Source organism: Podarcis muralis, chromosome 5 (genome assembly GCF_964188315.1).
Source record: "Podarcis muralis chromosome 5, rPodMur119.hap1.1, whole genome shotgun sequence".
NCBI lineage: Eukaryota > Metazoa > Chordata > Lepidosauria > Squamata > Lacertidae > Podarcis > Podarcis muralis.
Window position 1 is genome coordinate 99576247 of NC_135659.1, and position 19147 is coordinate 99595393.

At 48.4% G+C, this 19147-nt stretch overlaps 1 protein-coding gene across 1 annotated transcript; it reads left to right on the top strand.

The window, feature by feature from the left end:
• Positions 1–551: 551 nt before the first annotated feature.
• On the top strand, positions 552–19083 carry BPIFB2 (BPI fold containing family B member 2). The gene is made up of 13 exons (XM_077929523.1): positions 552–557; positions 1862–1962; positions 3677–3813; positions 5831–5936; positions 6053–6157; positions 7178–7324; positions 8342–8399; positions 9788–9848; positions 13264–13355; positions 14071–14265; positions 14930–14971; positions 15888–16064; positions 19012–19083. The coding sequence occupies exons 1-13, from the start codon at positions 552–554 to the stop codon at positions 19081–19083; spliced, it is 1299 nt and encodes a 432-aa protein (XP_077785649.1).
• The last annotated feature ends 64 nt before the right edge of the window (positions 19084–19147 follow it).

Sequence of the window (19147 nt, forward strand, 5' to 3'; positions counted from 1 at the left end):
GGCCTCAGTTTGCCTACCCATGGCTTAGAAGATTAGCTAGAAGGCAAACTTAAAGCCTATGGTTGCTGTGGAATGGTTGAAAGGCTGAGCTTTGAACCCGGAACTGCCTCTCTTGGACTCACTCAGTGCAAACCCTTCTCTTTCTGCCTCCATTTGCAGGGTGGCTTTGCTAACAATGGCCTACCTCGCTAGGGAGGGAGAGACTGTGTCGCCTAGTGGTTAGAGTGCTGGGCTGGAGAGGCCCAGGTTCAAATCCACAGACTAACCTACCTCAAAAGGCTGCTGTGAGGATAAAATTGGGGCAGTGGGGGAGGACTATGCATGCCCCCTTGGAGGTCCTTGGAGGAAAGGCACCTAGGACAGGAGCCAATGAAATGATGTGAGGATTATTGAGATAATACAGTTATGTGCCACCCCATTCTCAAAGCAATGAGAGGCTCTGGGAATTCCAGGTCCTTACCCAGAGTTTGGTTTCCTTGGGATGAAGGTCAGCAGAGACTCTGGAGTTTTTAACATATATGGTTTTATTTACACATTTATACAACTTGAGCATGGACGTGAGTGGCGCTGTGGGTTAAACCACAGAGCCTAGGACTTGGCGATCAGAAGGTCGGCAGTTCGAATCCCTGCGATGGGGTGAGCTCCTGTTGCTCAGTCCCTGCTCCTGCCAACCTAGCAGTTCGAAAGCACCTCAAAGTGCAAGTAGATAAATAGGTACCGCTCCGGCGGGAAGGTAAACGGCGTTTCCGTGCGCTGCTCTGGTTCGCCAGAAGCGGCTTAGTCCTGCTGGCCACATGACCCGGAAGCTGTACACTGGCTACCTCGGCCAATAAAGCGAGATGAGCGCCGCAACCTCAGAGTCGGCCACGACTGGACCTAATGGTCAGGGGTCCTTTTACCTTTACAACTTGAGTACAGGATGGGGGGTGCTCACAGCATCTACACCCCAGGAGATATTTCTTCTCCATCAGTCACAGCTTTGGTTCCAGCACAGAGCAAGCCGGTCTCTGTTTCTCCAGCTCAACTCACAGCCCAAAACTGTGGGTGTCCTTCTTCTACCTAGCAGCCAGGTGAGTTGGGGGGAAGGAGGAAAGGCCCACCCATGAGCCTGGAGGGACTAACAACAACAACAACAACAATAATAATAATAATTATTATTTATACCCCGCCCATCTGGCTGGGTTTCCCCAGCCACTCTGGGCGGCTTCCAACAGAATATTAAAATACAGTAATCCATCAAACATTAAAAGCTTCCCTAAACAGGGCTGCCTTCAGATGTCTTCTAAAAGTCTGGTAGTTGTTTTTCTCTTTGACATCTGGTGGGAGGTGCCGCTACCCATCCCTTCATTGCAGCTCCTGCAACACAGCTTCTTCGGATCAGGACCCTTGAGTGGACAGCGGAGGTCATTGTCTTCCAAAGAAACTTCTTCAGCAGTAGAATCCGCCATTAGATTTTAACTCACACCGGGTACTGGACCCCAAGAATTCATCCAGATAGACCCCCCTCGGACAAACAATACAAATGAAATGGCTTTCGTCCTTTGCAAAGGAAAAAAAATGTGTCATAAAGGGCTAGCAGTTCCTGCTGGATCCTAAAGTTTGACTTGGTGGGGTCTGAATCCCAGATGCCTCGTCATCTCAGAAGCTCTGAGACCTGCTAATCCTCTCCCCGTTTGACCAGGCACGGTGCTTCTTTGAGAGTGATGGATGGATAGATTGATTGGTTGCATCCCAAATATACATTGTGGCTTTTGTGCAGAAAGCAGGCTCCCCATTTTCCCACAAGTAAACGTTTCACGCCCTCGGCAAACCGAAGCTTGACATGTCTCCTGACCTTCAGCTTTTTGCCCACACCTGGTAGCCAAATAAAAGCCAAGTCTCCTTCGCCCACAGAAGCAAGGGAGGCAGCAGAAGTGGTCCAGCCAGTGTCTCTGGGATCTCCCACCTTCCCAAAGCAGTAAGGTAAGATCTGAGTCTCTGGGTGGGCTGGCGAGTTCAAGTACCCCTGAAAGACAACCATCCAACCTCTCTTTAGAAACCTGCAAGGAAGGAGAGTTTGCCACCTGCAGCCAAAGATATACCACCTTTTCCATTGCACATTAAAAGCCAAAAAATCACAGCATCAGAGAGCTGGAAGAGAATCTTGTGGCTCAACGCAGGTTGTAACTGCAGCATCCATGACCGATGGCTCTCCAGCCTCTGCTCTATATTATTATTATTGTTTGTTGTTGTTTAGTTGTTTAGTCATGTCCGACTCTTCGTGCCCCCATGGACCAGAGCACGCCAGGCCCTCCTGTCTTCCACTGCCTCCCCCAGTTTGGTCAAACTCATGCTGGTAGCTTCAAGAACACTGTCCAACCATCTCATCCTCTGTTGTCCCCTTCTCCTTGTGCCCTCCATCTTTCCCAACATCAGGGTCTTTTCCAGGGTCTTTTCTCTTCTCATGAGGTGGCCAAAGTCTTGGAGTCTCAGCTTCACGATCTGTCCTTCCAGTGAGCACTCAGGGCTGATTTCCTTCAGAATGGAGAGGTTTGATCTTCTTGCAGTCCATGGGACTCTCAAGAGTCTCCTCCAGCACCAGAATTCAAAAGCATCAATTCTTCAGTTATCAACCTTTTTTATGGTCCAGCTCTCACTTCCAGCTCTCACTTCTTCTTCTTCTTCTTCTTCTTCTTCTTCTTCTTCTTCTTCTTCTTCTTCTTCTTCTTCTTCTTATGTCATGCAGCAAGAATGCCCCGGCTGCATAGGTGGGCATGCGCAGAATGTTACTAGTCCTGCTGTGGTCTCAACCACGGAGCCTCTTGGGCTTGCCGATCGGAAGGTCGGCGGTTCGAATCCCCGCGACGGGGTGAACTCCTGTTGCTCTGTCCCAGCTCCTGCCAGCTTAGCAGTTTGAAAGCACACCAGTGCAAGTAGATAAATAGGCACCACTCTGGCAGGAAGGTAAACGGGTTTCTGTGTGTTCTGGTTTCAGTCATGGTGTCCCGTTGCACCAGAAGCAGTTGAGTCATGCTGGCCACCTGACCCGGAAAGCTGTCTGTGGACAAACACAGGCTCCCCCGGCCTGAAAGTGAGATGAGCGCTGCAACCCCAGAGTCGCCTTTGACTGGACTTTACTGTCCAATAATAATAATAATAATAATAATAATAATAATAATAATAATAATTTATTTAAACCCCGCCCATCTGTCTGGGTTTCCCCAGCCACTCTGGGCAGCTTCCAACAGAATATTAAAATACAATAACCTATTAAACATTAAAAGCTTCCCTAAACAGGGCTGCCTTGAGATGTCTTCTAAAAGTCTGGTAGTTTTTGTTCTCTTTGACATCTTTGACACCTTGACATTCCACAGGGCGGGTGCCACCACCGAGAAGGCCCTCTGCCTGGTTCCCTGTAACCTCGCTTCTCGCAGGGAGGGAGGGAACCGCCAGAAGGCCCTCGGTGCTGGACCTCAGTGTCCGGGCAGAATGATGGGGGTGGAGACGCTCCTTCAGATATAGTGGACAGAGGGGTATTTTACCTTTTTACCTTGTGAGTGAGTAGGCATTTCAGGTTGTAGCAGGTTGAACGCACTATTTGCTCCCATGGACCTTCTGTTGCTGGCCTACAGAAGCTGCAAGATCCTTTGGGTTTTGACCATTGTCCTTTCTCTCGTGCCTCTTCCTTCCCCCCTAGGTTGCCCAGCGGCTGCACCACAAAGCAGAAGATGTTGAAGCTTTGCGTCCTGAGTGTCCTCCTTTGCCTCCTTGTCCCCTCGCAAGGGTCCACCCCAGGGACTGTAGTGAGGGTCAACCAAGAAGCCCTTGAGTATGGTGAGTGCCCTCTACACAGCACCTTCCATCTCTTCAAGACCTGGACTCAACATTAGTGAACTTTTGTATTCATACAAGAATTAGCACGAATGACACAGCCCAGCTGACTCACGTTCCTGGACGCTTGCAGGTCCTTCGGTGCTCTGTGGTGCTATGCAGTCTATTCAGAACCTCTTCTGAATGGATTTCCCCCCAAATTGATTTTTGAATTCTGAATTTATTGTTATTCATGCTTTATACTGTATTTTATGCTGGTTTTTGTTGCATCAATTAAGTGTTTTAAATTTGTTGTTAGCCGCCCTGACCCCGGTTTTTGAACCGGGAAGGGCGGGGTATAAATAAAAATTTATTATTATTATTATTATTATTATTATTATTATTATTATTATTCAGAGTAGACCTGTTGAAAGCAATGTGTGAAAGCCCGTGTAGTGTAGTGGCTGGACTAGGACCTGGGAGCAGAGGCGTTGCCTTGCACCCACGATTGGGAGCTGGGGCTGGCATGTGGGGCACATGCAATGTCATGCATGCAACATGCATCACACATGTGATATATCATGCACACAACGCACATCACATCACATTGGTGGGAGGGGGCCAAGCCTAGAGCCCAGCGTGGCAACTTCCTCTCTCATGCTCAGGAGGAGTCAGCGAACAAACTGCTCTCCACTCAGCCTCTTCCACCCCCTGCCAGCAGATATTGAGGGGGGGGGGGCAGAGACTTCTCCATACCCAAGGAGTTGGTGCACCTGCCTGGGAGACACCAGGGTTCAAATCCCCACTGGGCCATGCCGCTCCCTGGGTGGTCGGGGGGGGGGGCAGACACTGCCTCTCAGCCTGGCCTACCTCACAAGGTGGTTGTGAGGATTAAATGAGGACGGGGAGGAGAACCACGTCTGCCACTTTGAGCTCCCGGGAGGAAAAGGTGAGATATAAATGCAATAATCCACACCAGGGCCAGGGCCTTCTCAGTGATGGCTCCGACCTGGTGGAATGCTCTGTCCCATGAGACCAGGGCCCTGCAGGATTTAACTTCCTTCCGTCGGGCCTGTAAGGCAGAGCTGGCCTTTAATTAGAATTCAGCCTGATCTTTTATTTTCCTTCCCTCCCCCTCCCTTTTTATGAAGATCACCCACTCTGAGACCCCACAGCTAATTCTCCCCTGGCCTCCTCGCTGGCCCAAGTAGGACCAATTCAGCCAGCTAGCCCTGGGGATTATCTAACTGATTTTTGAATTTTATTGTTATTCATGTTTTTATACTGTATTTTATGCTGCTTTTATAATTAAGTGTTTTAAAGTGTTTCAATTTTTTTGTTAGCCGCCCTGAGCCCGGTTTTTGAGCTGGGAAGGGCGGGGTATAAATAAAAATTTATTATTATTGTTATTATTTTGGAGCTAAGTTGCGCATGCCCATTAATTAGGGCTGCCATATTTCAAAAAGTGAAAATCCGGACACAAAAGTTGTTGAACTCTTTTTTTTGGGAAATTCGGCCACTTCCGAATGCCATATACTGTACCTGGATTTCCCCAGACATTTTCAACCCATTTTGAAAAATTCCAGCAGGACACATTTTTTGGTGGACAAATCCCAGATATGGAACGGAAAACAAGCGAGGTCCCAACCAAAGAAGAATTGCCACTTAAGCTGGTGGAATTTGGGCAGCTTGCAGACTTAACATATAGAATAAGAGAACAAGAAGAACATAACGTTTAGAGAAGATTGGGAAATGTTTATTGAATATATAGGGGGAAATTGTGTACACTTGAAAACACAGGCAGCATTAAGATAAACTCAACGGTGTAAATAAGTTTTGATGGATGCAATAATGGAATACTGATTGGTATAGTTTTTGTAAAATATGCAGGGATTTATGATATGTAAAATGAACCATGGAAAGAGAAGAATGGAAGTTATTGATATTGTAAGGATGTTTAAATGAGTATTTAAAATTGCAAAACAGAAAATCTAATAAGAATTATATAAAAAAAGTGCCCCTTCTCTTAATATCTCCACAGTCTGCCAGCAAGGGAAGCCATCCTTGCTGCGAGGTCTCATGGTCATTCAGATCCCGAATTTCATGAGCCCACGAACCATTATCGGATCACTTCTGAAGGTCGTGGGGTGAGTGATGTCTCTCGCAGGGGTTTCTGGAACCCAAGGAGGTGGTGGCCCGAAAAAGTTTGGGAACCACTGCATTCGAGTTTTGATGGTTATTTATTTCCCCCCTCCTTTTGCAGAATCCGAGTTTTGAATGCTCAGCTCCCTCATCTCTCTGTGAAGCTGATCCCAAGGACTGGCGTCCAGCTGTCCCTCAGTGCCCAGCTGCACATCCGAGGCAGCGTGTGAGTCACCTGCTTCCGGTTCGGAGTTCTAAGGGGTGGTTAACTTAGGATACTAGCAGTCGCTATCAGACCTAGGTGTCAGGGCAGGGGCCTCAGGGCCACGAGGAAGGTAATCTGGAAGGTGGGTGAGAGGGCCTTTAAATACCGGTACTTTTTGAAAAGTATTCAGAAGACCGCATGCAGTTTGCAAGCTTCAGCCCATCAGAATATGGCTGCAAATTGAAACATAGACACTCTCTGGGAGATCTGCTCTCTTCCACTATTGAATACGAATACGGATACGGATACAGATACAAATACGAATATTATATTATTTATACCCCACTCATCTGGCTGGGTTTCCCCAGCCACTCTGGGTGGCTCCCAACAGAATTTTAAAAACAGGATAAAAGATCAAACATTAAAAACTTCCCTGAACAGGGATGCTTTCATATGTCTTCTAAAAGTCAGATAGTTGTTTATTTCCTTCACATCTGGTGGGAGGGCGTTCCACAGGGTGGGAGCCACTACCGAGAAGGCCCTCTGCCTGGTTCCCTGTAACCTCACTTCCTGCAGTGAGGGAACCGCCAGAAGGCCCTCGGAGCTGGACCTCAGTGTCTGGGCAGAACGATGGGGGTTCTCTGTCTCTCCTTCTCTCTCCTATTACTTTCTTGATCTTTCTTTCTTTCTTTCTTTCTTTCTTTCTTTCTTTCTTTCTTTCTTTCTTTCTTTCTTTCCAGAGTTTTAGGTGCAAGTGATGCAAAACAAGACTTTATGTTGAGTAAACTTTGATAGTAAACTTTGGACTATGAAAGCTCCATGTTTGCCAACTTGACATTTAATAAGAGGTTGAAAAATTCAATTGTGTAGGAGGTTTTGGAGGAGCATTTTCAATTTAGCTACAGAACTGTGGGCGGGTTAAGTCAGCTCCCATGAAAGCAGCAAGCTGTGCACTCATCAGTCTTGGGGCGAACTGAGAGATGTGAGCTCCCTGGGCACCCAGCGCCCTCAACTGACTTTCCCCCTTTCCCCTCGGTGCAGCTTGATTGCTCCAGTGGAGCTGAGGGTGGGCTCCTCCATCCTGCTCGATGTCCGTGTCATGAGAAGCCCCCATGGATTCCCCATCCTGAGCGTCACGGCCTGCAAGTCCCTTCTGGGAGACGTGGACATCCTCCTGGGAGGAAGCAAGTGAGTAGCGGATACCTGTGCGCAGGTTGGGCTAGACTTGTGCTTTCCTGCAAGGGGGGGGGGGGGTGAAGTTTCACCTTAGCTAGATTTCGTTCTCCTACCCTGAAAAAGAGAGTTTTGTTGAGCAGCCTGGGTCTATTGCTAGATTCATCTCCTGCTAGCGAACTCTCATCACCTGAAGAACATCTGAAGAACATTTTTATGTAATCTGAAGAACGTTTTTATCTAAGCCCCCCTGCTATGTCCCACTTGTCTTCCATCATGGAACTCAAGGTGGCAAGAAGATGGGTCCTCGGCAGTCTCCCTCCACCCCACCCCACAATTTTTTTGGGATGCAACCTCTTCTCCCTGGGAGAGAAATCTCTGTCCATAGATTTGCAGAGGAGATGAGGATGGTGGAAAAAAAGACTAGAGGTCGCTAGGAAAAAGTGGGGTGTGGAAAATGTCACCCTCCTGCCAAGGATTCTATCTCCTTAAAGGTCATTTGTGGGGATGGTGTTTGGTCCCCCTCTATTGTGGATTGTATGGGACGCGGGTGGCGCTGTGGGTTAAACCACAGAGCCTAGGACTTGCCGATCAGAAGGTCGGCGGTTTGAATCCCCGCGACGACGGGGTGAGCTCCCGTTGCTCGGTCCCTGCTCCTGCCAACCTAGCAGTTCGAAAGCACGTCAAAGTGCAAGTAGATAAATAGGTACCGCTCCGGCGGGAAGGTAAACGGTGTTTCCGTGTGCTGCTCTGGTTCGCCAGAAGCGACTTAGTCCTGCTGGCCACATGACCCGGAAGCTGTACACCGGCTCCCTCAGCCAATAAAGCGAGATGAGCGCCATAACCCCAGAGTCGGCCACGACTGGACCTAATGGTCAGGGGTCCCTTTAACTTTTTATTGTGGATGATCACCCCTTGGTTCTCTTCTAATGGGAAAAAAATATGCATATGAAAGTTGTATGCAAGAGAAAAATGGAAAGTGCTTGAACACTTGCTCTTTCTGATGCTTCTTCTCTGCGTCCTGTTCTCCAGTTTGCTGGGCTTCCTGAAACCCCTTCAGAACCACATCCGTGCTGTTTTGGTTGACAAGGTAAACTGCTTTGCTCATTCCTGTCCATTTTAGCACACACACACACACACACACACACACACACACACACACACACACACACAAAAGGTCTTTGCTCTGGACCTGATCATGAGGCAATATGAGGCAGTCATCTCAAGCAACCGAGTGTCTTGGGTTCTGCAGTGTTGCTGTCGACAAAGTGCGTTGGGATGTGAGTGGCAGGACGCCTTTGACTAAGGTTACCAGACGTCCCCGTTTCCCGGGTACAGTCCCTGGATTTGTGAATAAGTCCCCGGACAAATTCCCTCCCCGGAATGTCCCCGGATTTCATCTAATGTCCCTGGGAAACGCAGCAGCGGCAGTCTCAGCAGCCCAAAGCAGTTGGCTCTGGCTGGCTTCAGGAGCTGCTCGGAAGTCCCCATATGATGGTGGTGCTGGGGCTCTAAGACGCAGTTTCTGGGCTGCCTCCACCTTCCCTGACCCCAGCAACTAAGCTGTGGAGGGAGGCTTCATGCTGCCTATCAGAGCTTGCATGCAAGCAGGAGGGGGCCGGGATCTCTCAGTTAGGCAATGGGGAGCCTCCCTTCCCAGCTGAGGGATCCCCACCCCCTCCTGCTTGCACACAAGTAGGAATGAGATTCGGGCTGCTCCGATGGGAAGGGAGGCATTACGCTACCTGAGCCTCGCCGCTGCCACCACTCTCTGCCCTCCTTCTCCACCTTCCATGCCTGACCCACCGCTTCCCCATCAAAACCACAAGCACCACTGAACAACCAACAACTCAGGGGCTGCCCAGGCTCATGGAGAAAGGAGATAGAAGCCTCGGTGGAAGGGGAAACGTGGAGGTTGAGGTCAAGGCGGTGGCCACCCCTCTGGCACTGCCATCACTGCAGCATCAATGTCCCGAACGTGTAGTAATTAATTAAAGTGTCCCCGGATTCGTTAAAAAATAAATAAAATCTGGTAGCCTTACTTTTGACTTGCCTCTTTTCCTCCCTCCCCTCCCTCTCCCTAAGGACAACAAGACATGGATGGAAGGAAGGAAGGGTAAAGCAATCAAAGATGTAGAAGGGTTGGGGGAAAGCGAGTCAGTGGCCTTATGACCCCCTCTAGCTCCCACAATTTAAGAAGGATACAGACAAGCTGGAGGGTGTACAGAGGAGGGTGACCAAGGGTCTGGAAACCAAGCCTGATGACTAACGGTTGAGGGAGTTGGGTATGTTTAGCCTGGAAAAGAGGAGACTGAGAGCAGATATGAGAGCCATCTTCAAACACATTGCCACAAGGTAGGGTGGCCCACCTGATAGTGACCTGTTGATGAAACTCTCGCGTGACGAGACAAAGAGCTAACCCCTTGCAGCTGACTCACTGACCCTCTTTCCCCACCCCTCACTTTCCCTTTCACACAGATGTGCCTGAGCCTCTCCAGCGTGGTCCTGGGACTGAATGCCAGGCTGGGCACTTTGGTTGGTAAGTTGCCACATGAAGGGAGGAGCTTCTGGGTTCCTCTGCCCGCCCAACCCATAACTCATAGCAGAATCGAGGGCTATCTGTGCACCACACATTGTGGAAATGCAGAGTAAAAAATATTCTATTATTTTCGATAACATCATCATCATCATCATCAACAACAACAACAACAATAATAATAAATTAAGAAGTGCGCCACCTCCTGATGGTGAAACAGCCATGTAATGCATTTCAATGCATTTAAATTGACAAGTGTGAATGCAAGGGCCATTACAAAATGCACCAGAGAAAGGACTTCTTCACGTCTTAGGACCCTTATGCCTACGGGACCGCCTCTCCCGGTATGCCCTGCAGAGGACCTTAAGGTCCATAAATAGCAGCACCCTAGAGGTCCCAGGCCCTAAGGAAGTCAGATTAGCCTCAACCAGAGCCAGGGCCTTTTCAACACTGGCCCCGTCCTGGTGGAACGCTCTGTCTCATGAGACCAGGGCCCTGCAGGATCTGATTTCTTTCCTCAGGGCCTGAAAGACAGAGTTGTTCCACCTGGCTTTTGGCTTGGAATCAACTTGATCCCCTCCCCCTCTTTCCTTTTTCCTTCTGTGATGGAACTCCTATTTGGGGACTTCCCTGTCTTTTTTCTGGCCCATGTAGGACCAGTCTGGGTAGTTAGCTTTGGTGAAGACTTGACGTTTTCATCCCCCCAAAAGTTTTTGAGTTTCTGCTGAAATGAGGCTGCATTTTAATGTTGTATTTCAATCTTGTTTTTAAAGTTGTATTTCAATCAATTGTTTTATATCTGGTGTTAGCCGCCCTGAGCCCGTTCTTGGCTGGGGAGGGCGGGGTATAAATAAAATTTATTATTATTATTATTATTATTATTATTATTATTATTATTATTATTCAGCACATAGTTAAACTATAGAACTCCCTTCCATGGTAAGGGCCACCAGCCTAAGTAAAGGTAAAGGGACCCCTGACCATTAGGTCCAGTCGTGGCCGACTCTGGGGTTGCGGCGCTCATCTCGCTTTACTAGCCGAGGGAGCCGGCGTACAGCTTCCGGGTCATGTGGCCAGCATGACTAAGCCGCTTCTGGCGAACCAGAGCAGCACATGGAAATGCCGTTTACCTTCCCGCCAGAGCGGTACCTATTTATCTACTTGCACTTTTTAGCGTGCTTTTGAACTGCTAGGTTGGCAGGAGCTGGGACCCAGCAACGGGATCTCACCCTGTCATGGGGGTTTGAACCGCTGACCTTCTGATCGGCAAGCCCAAGAGGCTCTGTGGTTTAACCCACAGTGCCACCTGCGTCCCAGGCCACCAGCCTAGATGGCTTTAAATGAGGATTGGGCAAATTCATGTAGGAGGGGAGGGCTATTGATGGCTACTAGGAAGGATGGCCTTACTCCACAGCTGGAGGTAGCAATGCTTCTGAAATCAAGGGGCTAGAAGCCACAGGAGGGGAGGATGCTCAAATCCTGTTCAGCTGCTGTGAGAACAGGATGCTGGACTAGATGGGCCGATGGCTGATCCAATAAGCTCTTTAGAATTTCTCATGATGGCATCCGAAAATGCCAACGATGAGAGGAAAGGTGAAGAAAGGGGGAACAGCCTGAGTCTTTTACATAACTTGCTTGCAAAGGGATTGGGCAGAAAACCAACCCACCCGATATGTGTGGAGACCTTGTTGATGGAAGGTAGAGCTCAGTTTACCTGTTGGAGGAGCAACTTCCTCTTTGCTCCGCTCCTGAGCCCAGTGTCGGTTTCTCCTGAGCCCCTCTGTCCTTTTTTGATCCCTCTTAATGGGAAAATTAAATATGCTTTAAGGGCCGTGTAAGCAGGAAGGTCAATATTGACCAGCACCTGCTCAGTCAACAGAAGATTACAAGAGCCACCTTCCTGCAACAAGGTCTCCTGGAGCTGAGCCAGCTGGGAATATATTTCAGAGAATTGCAGTGGCATGTGTATTTATGTGTGTTCCTGGTGAATGTTCTGGAGCCTTGAGGGTTCCTTTTCTTTTGGGTGTATCAGAGATATTTTGCTGAGAAAACAGCTGCAAGGTTCATTCCCTGACTGGCTCTCTGTTGGCCTACTGGCTTTGAACAGGTCCATACTGGTTCTCTTGTGAGATCTTGGGTTTTGTGTGGGTTCTCATAGGCAGTTTCAACAGCAAGCCAACAGATCTGGGTTAAGGGCAGAGCTTCTCCATGTTCAGGATACCAACACAGCCCCATTGGGTAGATCTCATGCATCCCCTATAGAAGGTTCAACTTCAGTCCTCCATTCTGAGGCTTCTGAGATAGCAAAGACCACTGCAAGGCAGAGTAGAACCTAATTTGTTATCAACACAAAAATGTGATGCTTCAGTGTGCAGGGTCAGCCCATTGATCCGTGGCTGTATGATTATAGTTCGATAACAAATTATTTTGCATCCTTTCTTATTTACCCAGTTAGAGAGTGCAAGCTTGTAGGCAGGGATTCTCCCCACCGTTAAAAAAACCACAACTTTATTGAAAATTGTAAAAACATTTGCCAAACACAAAGTGTTGTCTCCCAAGACGAATGCATGTACAGATGTTAGGTCTTGTATGCAGCCATCCATACGGCATCAAAACAAACTTTTCTATTACAGATTAAGCTCACACCCACAGGATAGGCTTCAGTCTAAAGCGTTTAGGTCATTTCTCCATAGCGGTGTACTTTTAAGTCTTACTCTTCTTACTCACAACATATTATACCCTGCTCTCTATATAAAAAGGCCCTCAGATTGGCTTATAAAAGCTAGTACTAAGTCCTCGGTCCCTGACATCAAGCTCTAAAAAGGCACAACACACAAGGAAAGAGGAAGGTGAGAGGAGGAGGAAAAAGCAAATTCATGCAGAAGTTCTTAAAAGTTGCAGCTGATGCCCGTGGCAGTTCTTAGTGTCTTCACAGAATCATAGGACTTTGGAGTTGGGTCATCTAGTCCAGCCCGCTGCAATGCTGGATTCTAAAATTGCATTTTAACCTGTATTTTAAATTGGGTCCCCCCCTTCTCCCTCTCTTTCCCTCTAGTATGTTTTTACTGTGATTTTATTTTATTGGTGTTAGCTGTCCTGAGCCCGGCTCTGGCCGGGAGGGCGGGGTATAAATAAATTATTATTATTATTATTATTATTATTATTATTATTATTATTATTATTATTATTATTATTATTCCCTTGATAAAGAGCAGTCCTTCCCTTGAATCACCCCCCAGAGGTAGTGGACAGGGTCCAGGCCAGAAGGGCAGGGCACCTTGTACAGTACTTGAATTGGAAGGCACTTCATTACGACGATTGATTTATGAATGATGATGTAACTGCAGAGTTAAAACTGCGCGCAGAGCCCTCAGTGTAACCCAATGTCCTCTTTCTACCATCATTTCGCCCCCTGCAGGCCTGAATTCCATCAACCCCATGTCAAGCCTCCAGTACGCCATGATGGAAGATCCTGAGATCACCGAAGATTACATCGATTTGGATTTAAACGTAGGTTCCCTACACCCCACCCCAAGCCTGCGGGGCTCCCACTTAGCCTGGGAACCAGACCTCGCATGAACACTGATGTGCCATATAGCTCAGGAGCAGGACAGCTGCCCTGCATGTAGAAGGTCCCAGGAAGATCTCCAGGTAGGAGCGAGGAAGTCTTGTAGGAGCGAGGAAGGGCATTGTAGACCCGCCTTCCCCAACCTGGTGCCCAACAGGTTTTTTGGACCACAAGACATATCTGATGTAGCCAGCTGGACTCATAGTCCAAAATGACTGGAGGGGATCAGGTCGTAGAAGATGGATGGAAACAATATTGACGGATCCTCGGTTTGTCTTGCAGGATAACCTGGAAAATGATGACCAAAAGTCCAGATGTAGCATTATTATCAATTTACGACGGGGTAGAAGGTTCACAGGCTATGGAGAACTTGCTCACAAATCTATTGACAGCTGGATGAACTATGATAGCCAGGAAGTGGAAGGGGCAAGGGGAATATAAAATGGAAGAATGGTACAAGGAGGTGTGGGATACAGCTATTAACGATAAATTAGCGTGGGCCATTAAGGTAAGACGGGGAATATGCAGGAGAGATGATTTTGAGGAGATATGGAGAGTGTTTGTAGAGGCAGGAAATGCTTCTGCATACCAGTCGTTGGAAAACGCAGGAAGGGAGATGGCACTTAATTCTCTCTGTCTCTTTCCAAATCTCCGCAGGCTGTCATTGCGCTGATGGGGAAGCCAGTCGACTTCGAAACCGCCGGCCCTCTGCCCCCGTTCTCTCTGCCACCCCCAGAGACGGTTTCCGACGACTCCATGGTGAACATGGGCCTCTCGGAGCATCTCTTTGCCAGCCTTTTCGCCAGCCTGGAGCAATCGGGAACCCTGAACCTCCAAATCGGAGGCCAGTCGGTCAGTAGAGGGAGTGTGATTTGTGCGTAGTGAATACCACCCTAATCCGAGCCGAGCCCAAACCTGTTTATTTATTTCCCAACATTTATACCCTGCTTGATTGCAATACACACACACACACTCACACTCAAAGTGGTTTATGGAAAATATAAAACAATGGAATCACCAATGAGAAGAAGTCACAGCAATAATTTAATTATTTAAATATCCTTTATTCATAAAAAAAATATTTGCCTACAGCTGTGTGATTTACAAAAATCTATCAAAGCAGTTGCTTTTGTTGTTGTTGTTGATTATGTTTATTTAAATCCCTCCTTTTTCCCTGTCAAGGACTCGAAGTGGCTTACAGATAAAATAGAAACTGCTAAACACATAGGGAAACAATTTTTAAGAAGGAATTAAATACACACACACACACATGCAAGTTTAAACTTGCATGTGTTTGTGTGTGTGTGTGTGTGTGTGTGTGTGTATACACACACACACACACACACACACATACTATTCTAAAAGAAAAAAAAGTGTTTGCAGATAATGCAGAAATGGGACAGACTTCTGGAAACAGACAAACCTGGAATGCCCTAGACTCTCAGAGCAGGGGGACAGAGGAGAGACCCAAGCTGTTCCTAAGACCCGAGACTGAGAATTCTTTGCTTCTTTTCAGAGCCACCTCACCACCTCCATGCTGGAGCAGGCCATCCCCTCGGTAAGTAATGTCCAGGAACCAATGCAGGCCTGGCGAACCCTTTATTTGATTGAGGTATTTTAAGGTAAAGGTAAAGGGACCCCTGACAGTTAGGTCCAGTCGTGGCCGACTCTGGGGTTGCGGTGCTTATCTCGCTTTATTGGCCGAGGGAGCCGTCGTACAGCTTCCGGGTCATGTGGCCAGCATGACTAAGCCACTTCTGGCAAACCAGAGCAGCGCACGGAAACGCCGTTTACCTTCCCACCATTTACCTTCCCGCCGGAGTGGTACCTATTTATCTACTTGCACTTTGACGTGCTTTTGAACTGCCAGGTTGGCAGGAGCAGGGACTGAGCAACGGGAGTTCACCCCGTCGAGGGATCACCCCGTCGAGGGATTCGAACTGCCGACCTTCTGATTGGCAAGTCCTAGGCTCTGTGGTTTAACCCACAGCGCCACCCGTGGACCATAGCTGTCAACTTTTCCCTTTTCTTGCGAGGGATCCTATTCAGAGTAAAGGAATTTCCCTTTAAAAAGGGAAACATTGACAGCTATGCCAGGGATGGGGTACACATGGGCATGCAACTGCCTAATGGCATCTGCGTCACCCAGGGGATTGCAGCTGCAGAGATAAGAAAAGAAGAGTTGTTCCATTGTCTGGAGAGGTCGCTTCCTGGTTTGCATGGAGAAGCCATTTTCAACGGATCCCAGCGACGGAAGCGTGCAGCTGTATTGAGGCAGCGCCGGGTGTTGACATTTTGCGCCCCTAACAATTTTGTGCCCAGAGCAACCGCCCCTTGTGGTCCCCCCCACTACGTCATTGGGTAGAGCGTCTCTGCCAGGGCTAAAGGGGCCTAATTCTGCATAAGGCAGCTTCAGGTGTGCGATGGGCCGCAACAATGCAAATAACACCCCCCTCCTTCCATTCCCACTATAGATCTCAAAGCGTTACCCCCAGGCTGTTGCCTTGATGCTCAACGTGGTGGTCAGCAAGCTCCCCATCATCAGCTTCCATGAGGGCGCAGCGATCCTGCGCCTCAGTCCCGCCATCCAGGTGGGCGTGGCTGAATCCGGATCTTTCCAACAGTCGCAGGCGCTCTTCACCCTGGGCGTGGTAAGTAAAAGCACCTAGCCTTCGTTTCCTTGTTCTCCTGCCTTGGTGACTTGCAGCTCTCAGGGACATGACGGCTCGCTCGCCACGAAGGTTGGATGTTGAAGCTCTTGCTGGACAACAGCCGTTGTGCTGGGCTCCATCTGAATGCAGCTGGGACGAGTCTCGCACTGCAAATGCACACCTGTGTGTGAACCGCGATCTACAATGGTTGTGCATCCATATGGATCTCCTAAGGGACCATCTCTGGGCTGCATCAATAGGAGTATAGCATCTAGATCAAGGGAAGTAATAGTGCCACTGTATTCTGCTCTGGTCAGACCTCACCTGGAGTACTGTGTCCAGTTCTGGGCACCACAGTTCAAGAAGGACACGGACAAACTGGAACGTGTCCAGAGGAGGGCAACCAAAATGGTCAAAGGCCTGGAAACGATGCCTTATGATGAACGGCTAAGGGAGCTGGGCATGTTTAGCCTGGAGAAGAGGAGGTTAAGGGGTGATATGATAGCCATGTTCAAATATATAAAAGGATGTCATATACAGGCGGGAGAAAGGTTGTTTTCTGCTGCTCCAGAGAAGCGGACACGGAGCAATGGATCCAAACTACAAGAAAGAAGATTCCACCTAAACATTAGGAAGAACTTCCTGACAGTAAGAGCTGTTCGACAGTGGAATTTGCTGCCAAAGAGTGTGGTGGAGTCTCCTTCTTTGGAGGTCTTTAAGCAGAGGCTTGACAACCATATGTCAGGAGTGCTCTGATGGTGTTTCCTGCTTGGCAGGGGGTTGGACTCGATGGCCCTTGTGGTCTATTCCAACTCTATGATTCTATGATTCTATGATTCTATCTCACCTCATATATCCCTGCGCCGCAGCTATGTTCCTCAGATGAAGGCACTGCTGAGAGCACCATGTGACCTAGGGATGTGCTTAGTATGTACTAGAACCTGGGCTTTTAGTGTTGCAGCTCCAGCCCTCTGGAATGAGTTGCCAGCTCAAATAAGACAAGTGTGTAGCACATTGATATTTTATGCATTGTCCTCTTGCAAATCAAGCAAGTGATGCATCTAAGCAGAAGTCTCCTCTTGAAGTCTGACCTGGTCATTTTAGGGAAAATTAATTGTACTATTGTAGAAACGAGGCTATTTCTTTTAGTTTACCAAGTCTGCAATTTTTATTTACAGTCTGTATTTTATCTTACTATCTGCCTATTTGGCAGCTTTCAATTGTCAAGTGGTTTATAAATATTTGCACTTGTCCATCGACACTCAGGAGACTGAGTGTGCCTACCCAGGTAGGATTTTAAAATATAGGATTTCTGCTCTCAGTGGGCAATGGGTTGGGCGAGCTGTGGGTGGGTCAGGGAGCTGAAGCAAGCTGCACAGGTGGGGTGTGTGTGTGCGGCAGGTTGGGTGAGGTGTAAAAGGAAGAGGGTGTGGGGTGTGTGTGACAAGCAACACAATCACAGGAGGCAGCTCCTATTATTACTACAGTTGTGCCTTGGTTGTGGAACGCCTTGGTACTCGTACGTTTTGGCTCCCGAACTTTCGAAACCCGGAAGTGAGTGTTCCGGTTTTTGAACTTTTTTTGGAAGCCGAACGTCCGATGCGGCTTCCGCTATTGTTTCCAGTGCGCCTGCGCAATCGGAAGCCAATCAGAAGCCGCACCTTGATTTCGGAAGTCGAACAGACTCCCTGAACGCATTCTGTTCAAAAACCAAGGTACGACTGTACAGTCATACCTCGGGTTGAAGTTGCTTCAGGTTGAGCGCTTTCGGGTTGAGCTCCGCGGCGTCCTGGAAGTAACGGAATGCGTTACTTCTGGGTTTTGCCACTCGTGCATGTGCAGACGGTCAAAATGATGTCATGCGCATGTGCGGAAGCAGCAAAATGCGACCCACACAAGCACAGATGCGCAGTCGTGGGTTGCATTCACTTCAGGATGCAAACAGGGCTCCAGAATGGATCCCGTTCGCATCCTTAGGTACCAATGTATATTAAGGTAAAGGTAAAGGGACCCCTGACCATTAGGTCCAGTCACGGACGACTCTGGGGTTGCGGCGCTCATCTTGCTTTATTGGCCGAGGGTGCCGGTGTTTGTCCGCAGACAGCTTCTGGGTCATGTGGCCAGCATGACTAAGCCGCTTCTGGAGAACCAGAGCAGCGCACGGAAACGCCGTTCACCTTCCCGCCAGAGCGGTACCTATTTATCTGCTTGCACTTTGATGTGCTTTTGAACTGCTAGGTTGACAGGAGCAGGGACCGAGTAACGGGAGCTCACCCCGTCGCGGGGATTCGAACCGCCGACCTTCTGATCGGCAAGTCCTAGGCTCTGTGGTTTAACCCACAGCGCCACCCGCGTCCCACCACTGTATATTACTACAGTGGTGCCCCGCAAGACGAATGCCTCGCAAGACGAAAAACCCACTAGACGAAAGGGTTTTCCGTTTTTCGATGCGCTTCGCAAGACAATTTCCCCTATGGGCTTGCTTCGCAAGACGGAAACGTCTTGCGAGTCTTGCGATTTTTTCCGCTCCCCCCCCTTTTCTAAGCCGCTAAGCCGCTAATAGCCTTTTAGCTGCTAAGTCACTAAGCCTTTAATAGCTGCTAAGCCGCTAATAGCCTTTTAGCCGCTAAGCCTTTAATAGCCGCTAAGCCGCTAAACCGCTAATAGTTCTAATCCACTAAGCCGCTAATAGGGTTGCTTCGCAAGACGAAAAAACCGCTAGACGAAGAGACTCGCGGAACGGATTAATTTCATCTTGCGAGGCACCACTGTATTACTATTGCTATTACTATTAAAATTTGAATACCACCCTTCATTTGAAGATCATAGCATGGTTCACAACATAAAAGTATTATAAACAAACAAGGAAACAAACAAACAAACGAAGGATAGAGCCTTTGTAGCTTTCTCTCATGAAAACGATCCCTTCCCGGTCTTCTGTTTGCAGGACCTGACCTTAGCTGTCAAGCTGGATGTCACCATTACAAGTCTGCATCTGACAGTCGCCATCCATGGGTGAGTTCAGCCAGACATTTTACTTTCCTTACCATTTTACTTCCTGCCTCACCCCCCACCCTGCCTGA

Coding starts and splice junctions, on each gene's coding strand:
- BPIFB2 (XM_077929523.1), top strand. Junction 9,849..13,263: donor CAGGCTGGGCACTTTGGTTG/GTAAGTTGCCAC, acceptor CGCCCCCTGCAG/GCCTGAATTCCATCAACCCC. Junction 13,356..14,070: donor ACATCGATTTGGATTTAAAC/GTAGGTTCCCTA, acceptor AAATCTCCGCAG/GCTGTCATTGCGCTGATGGG.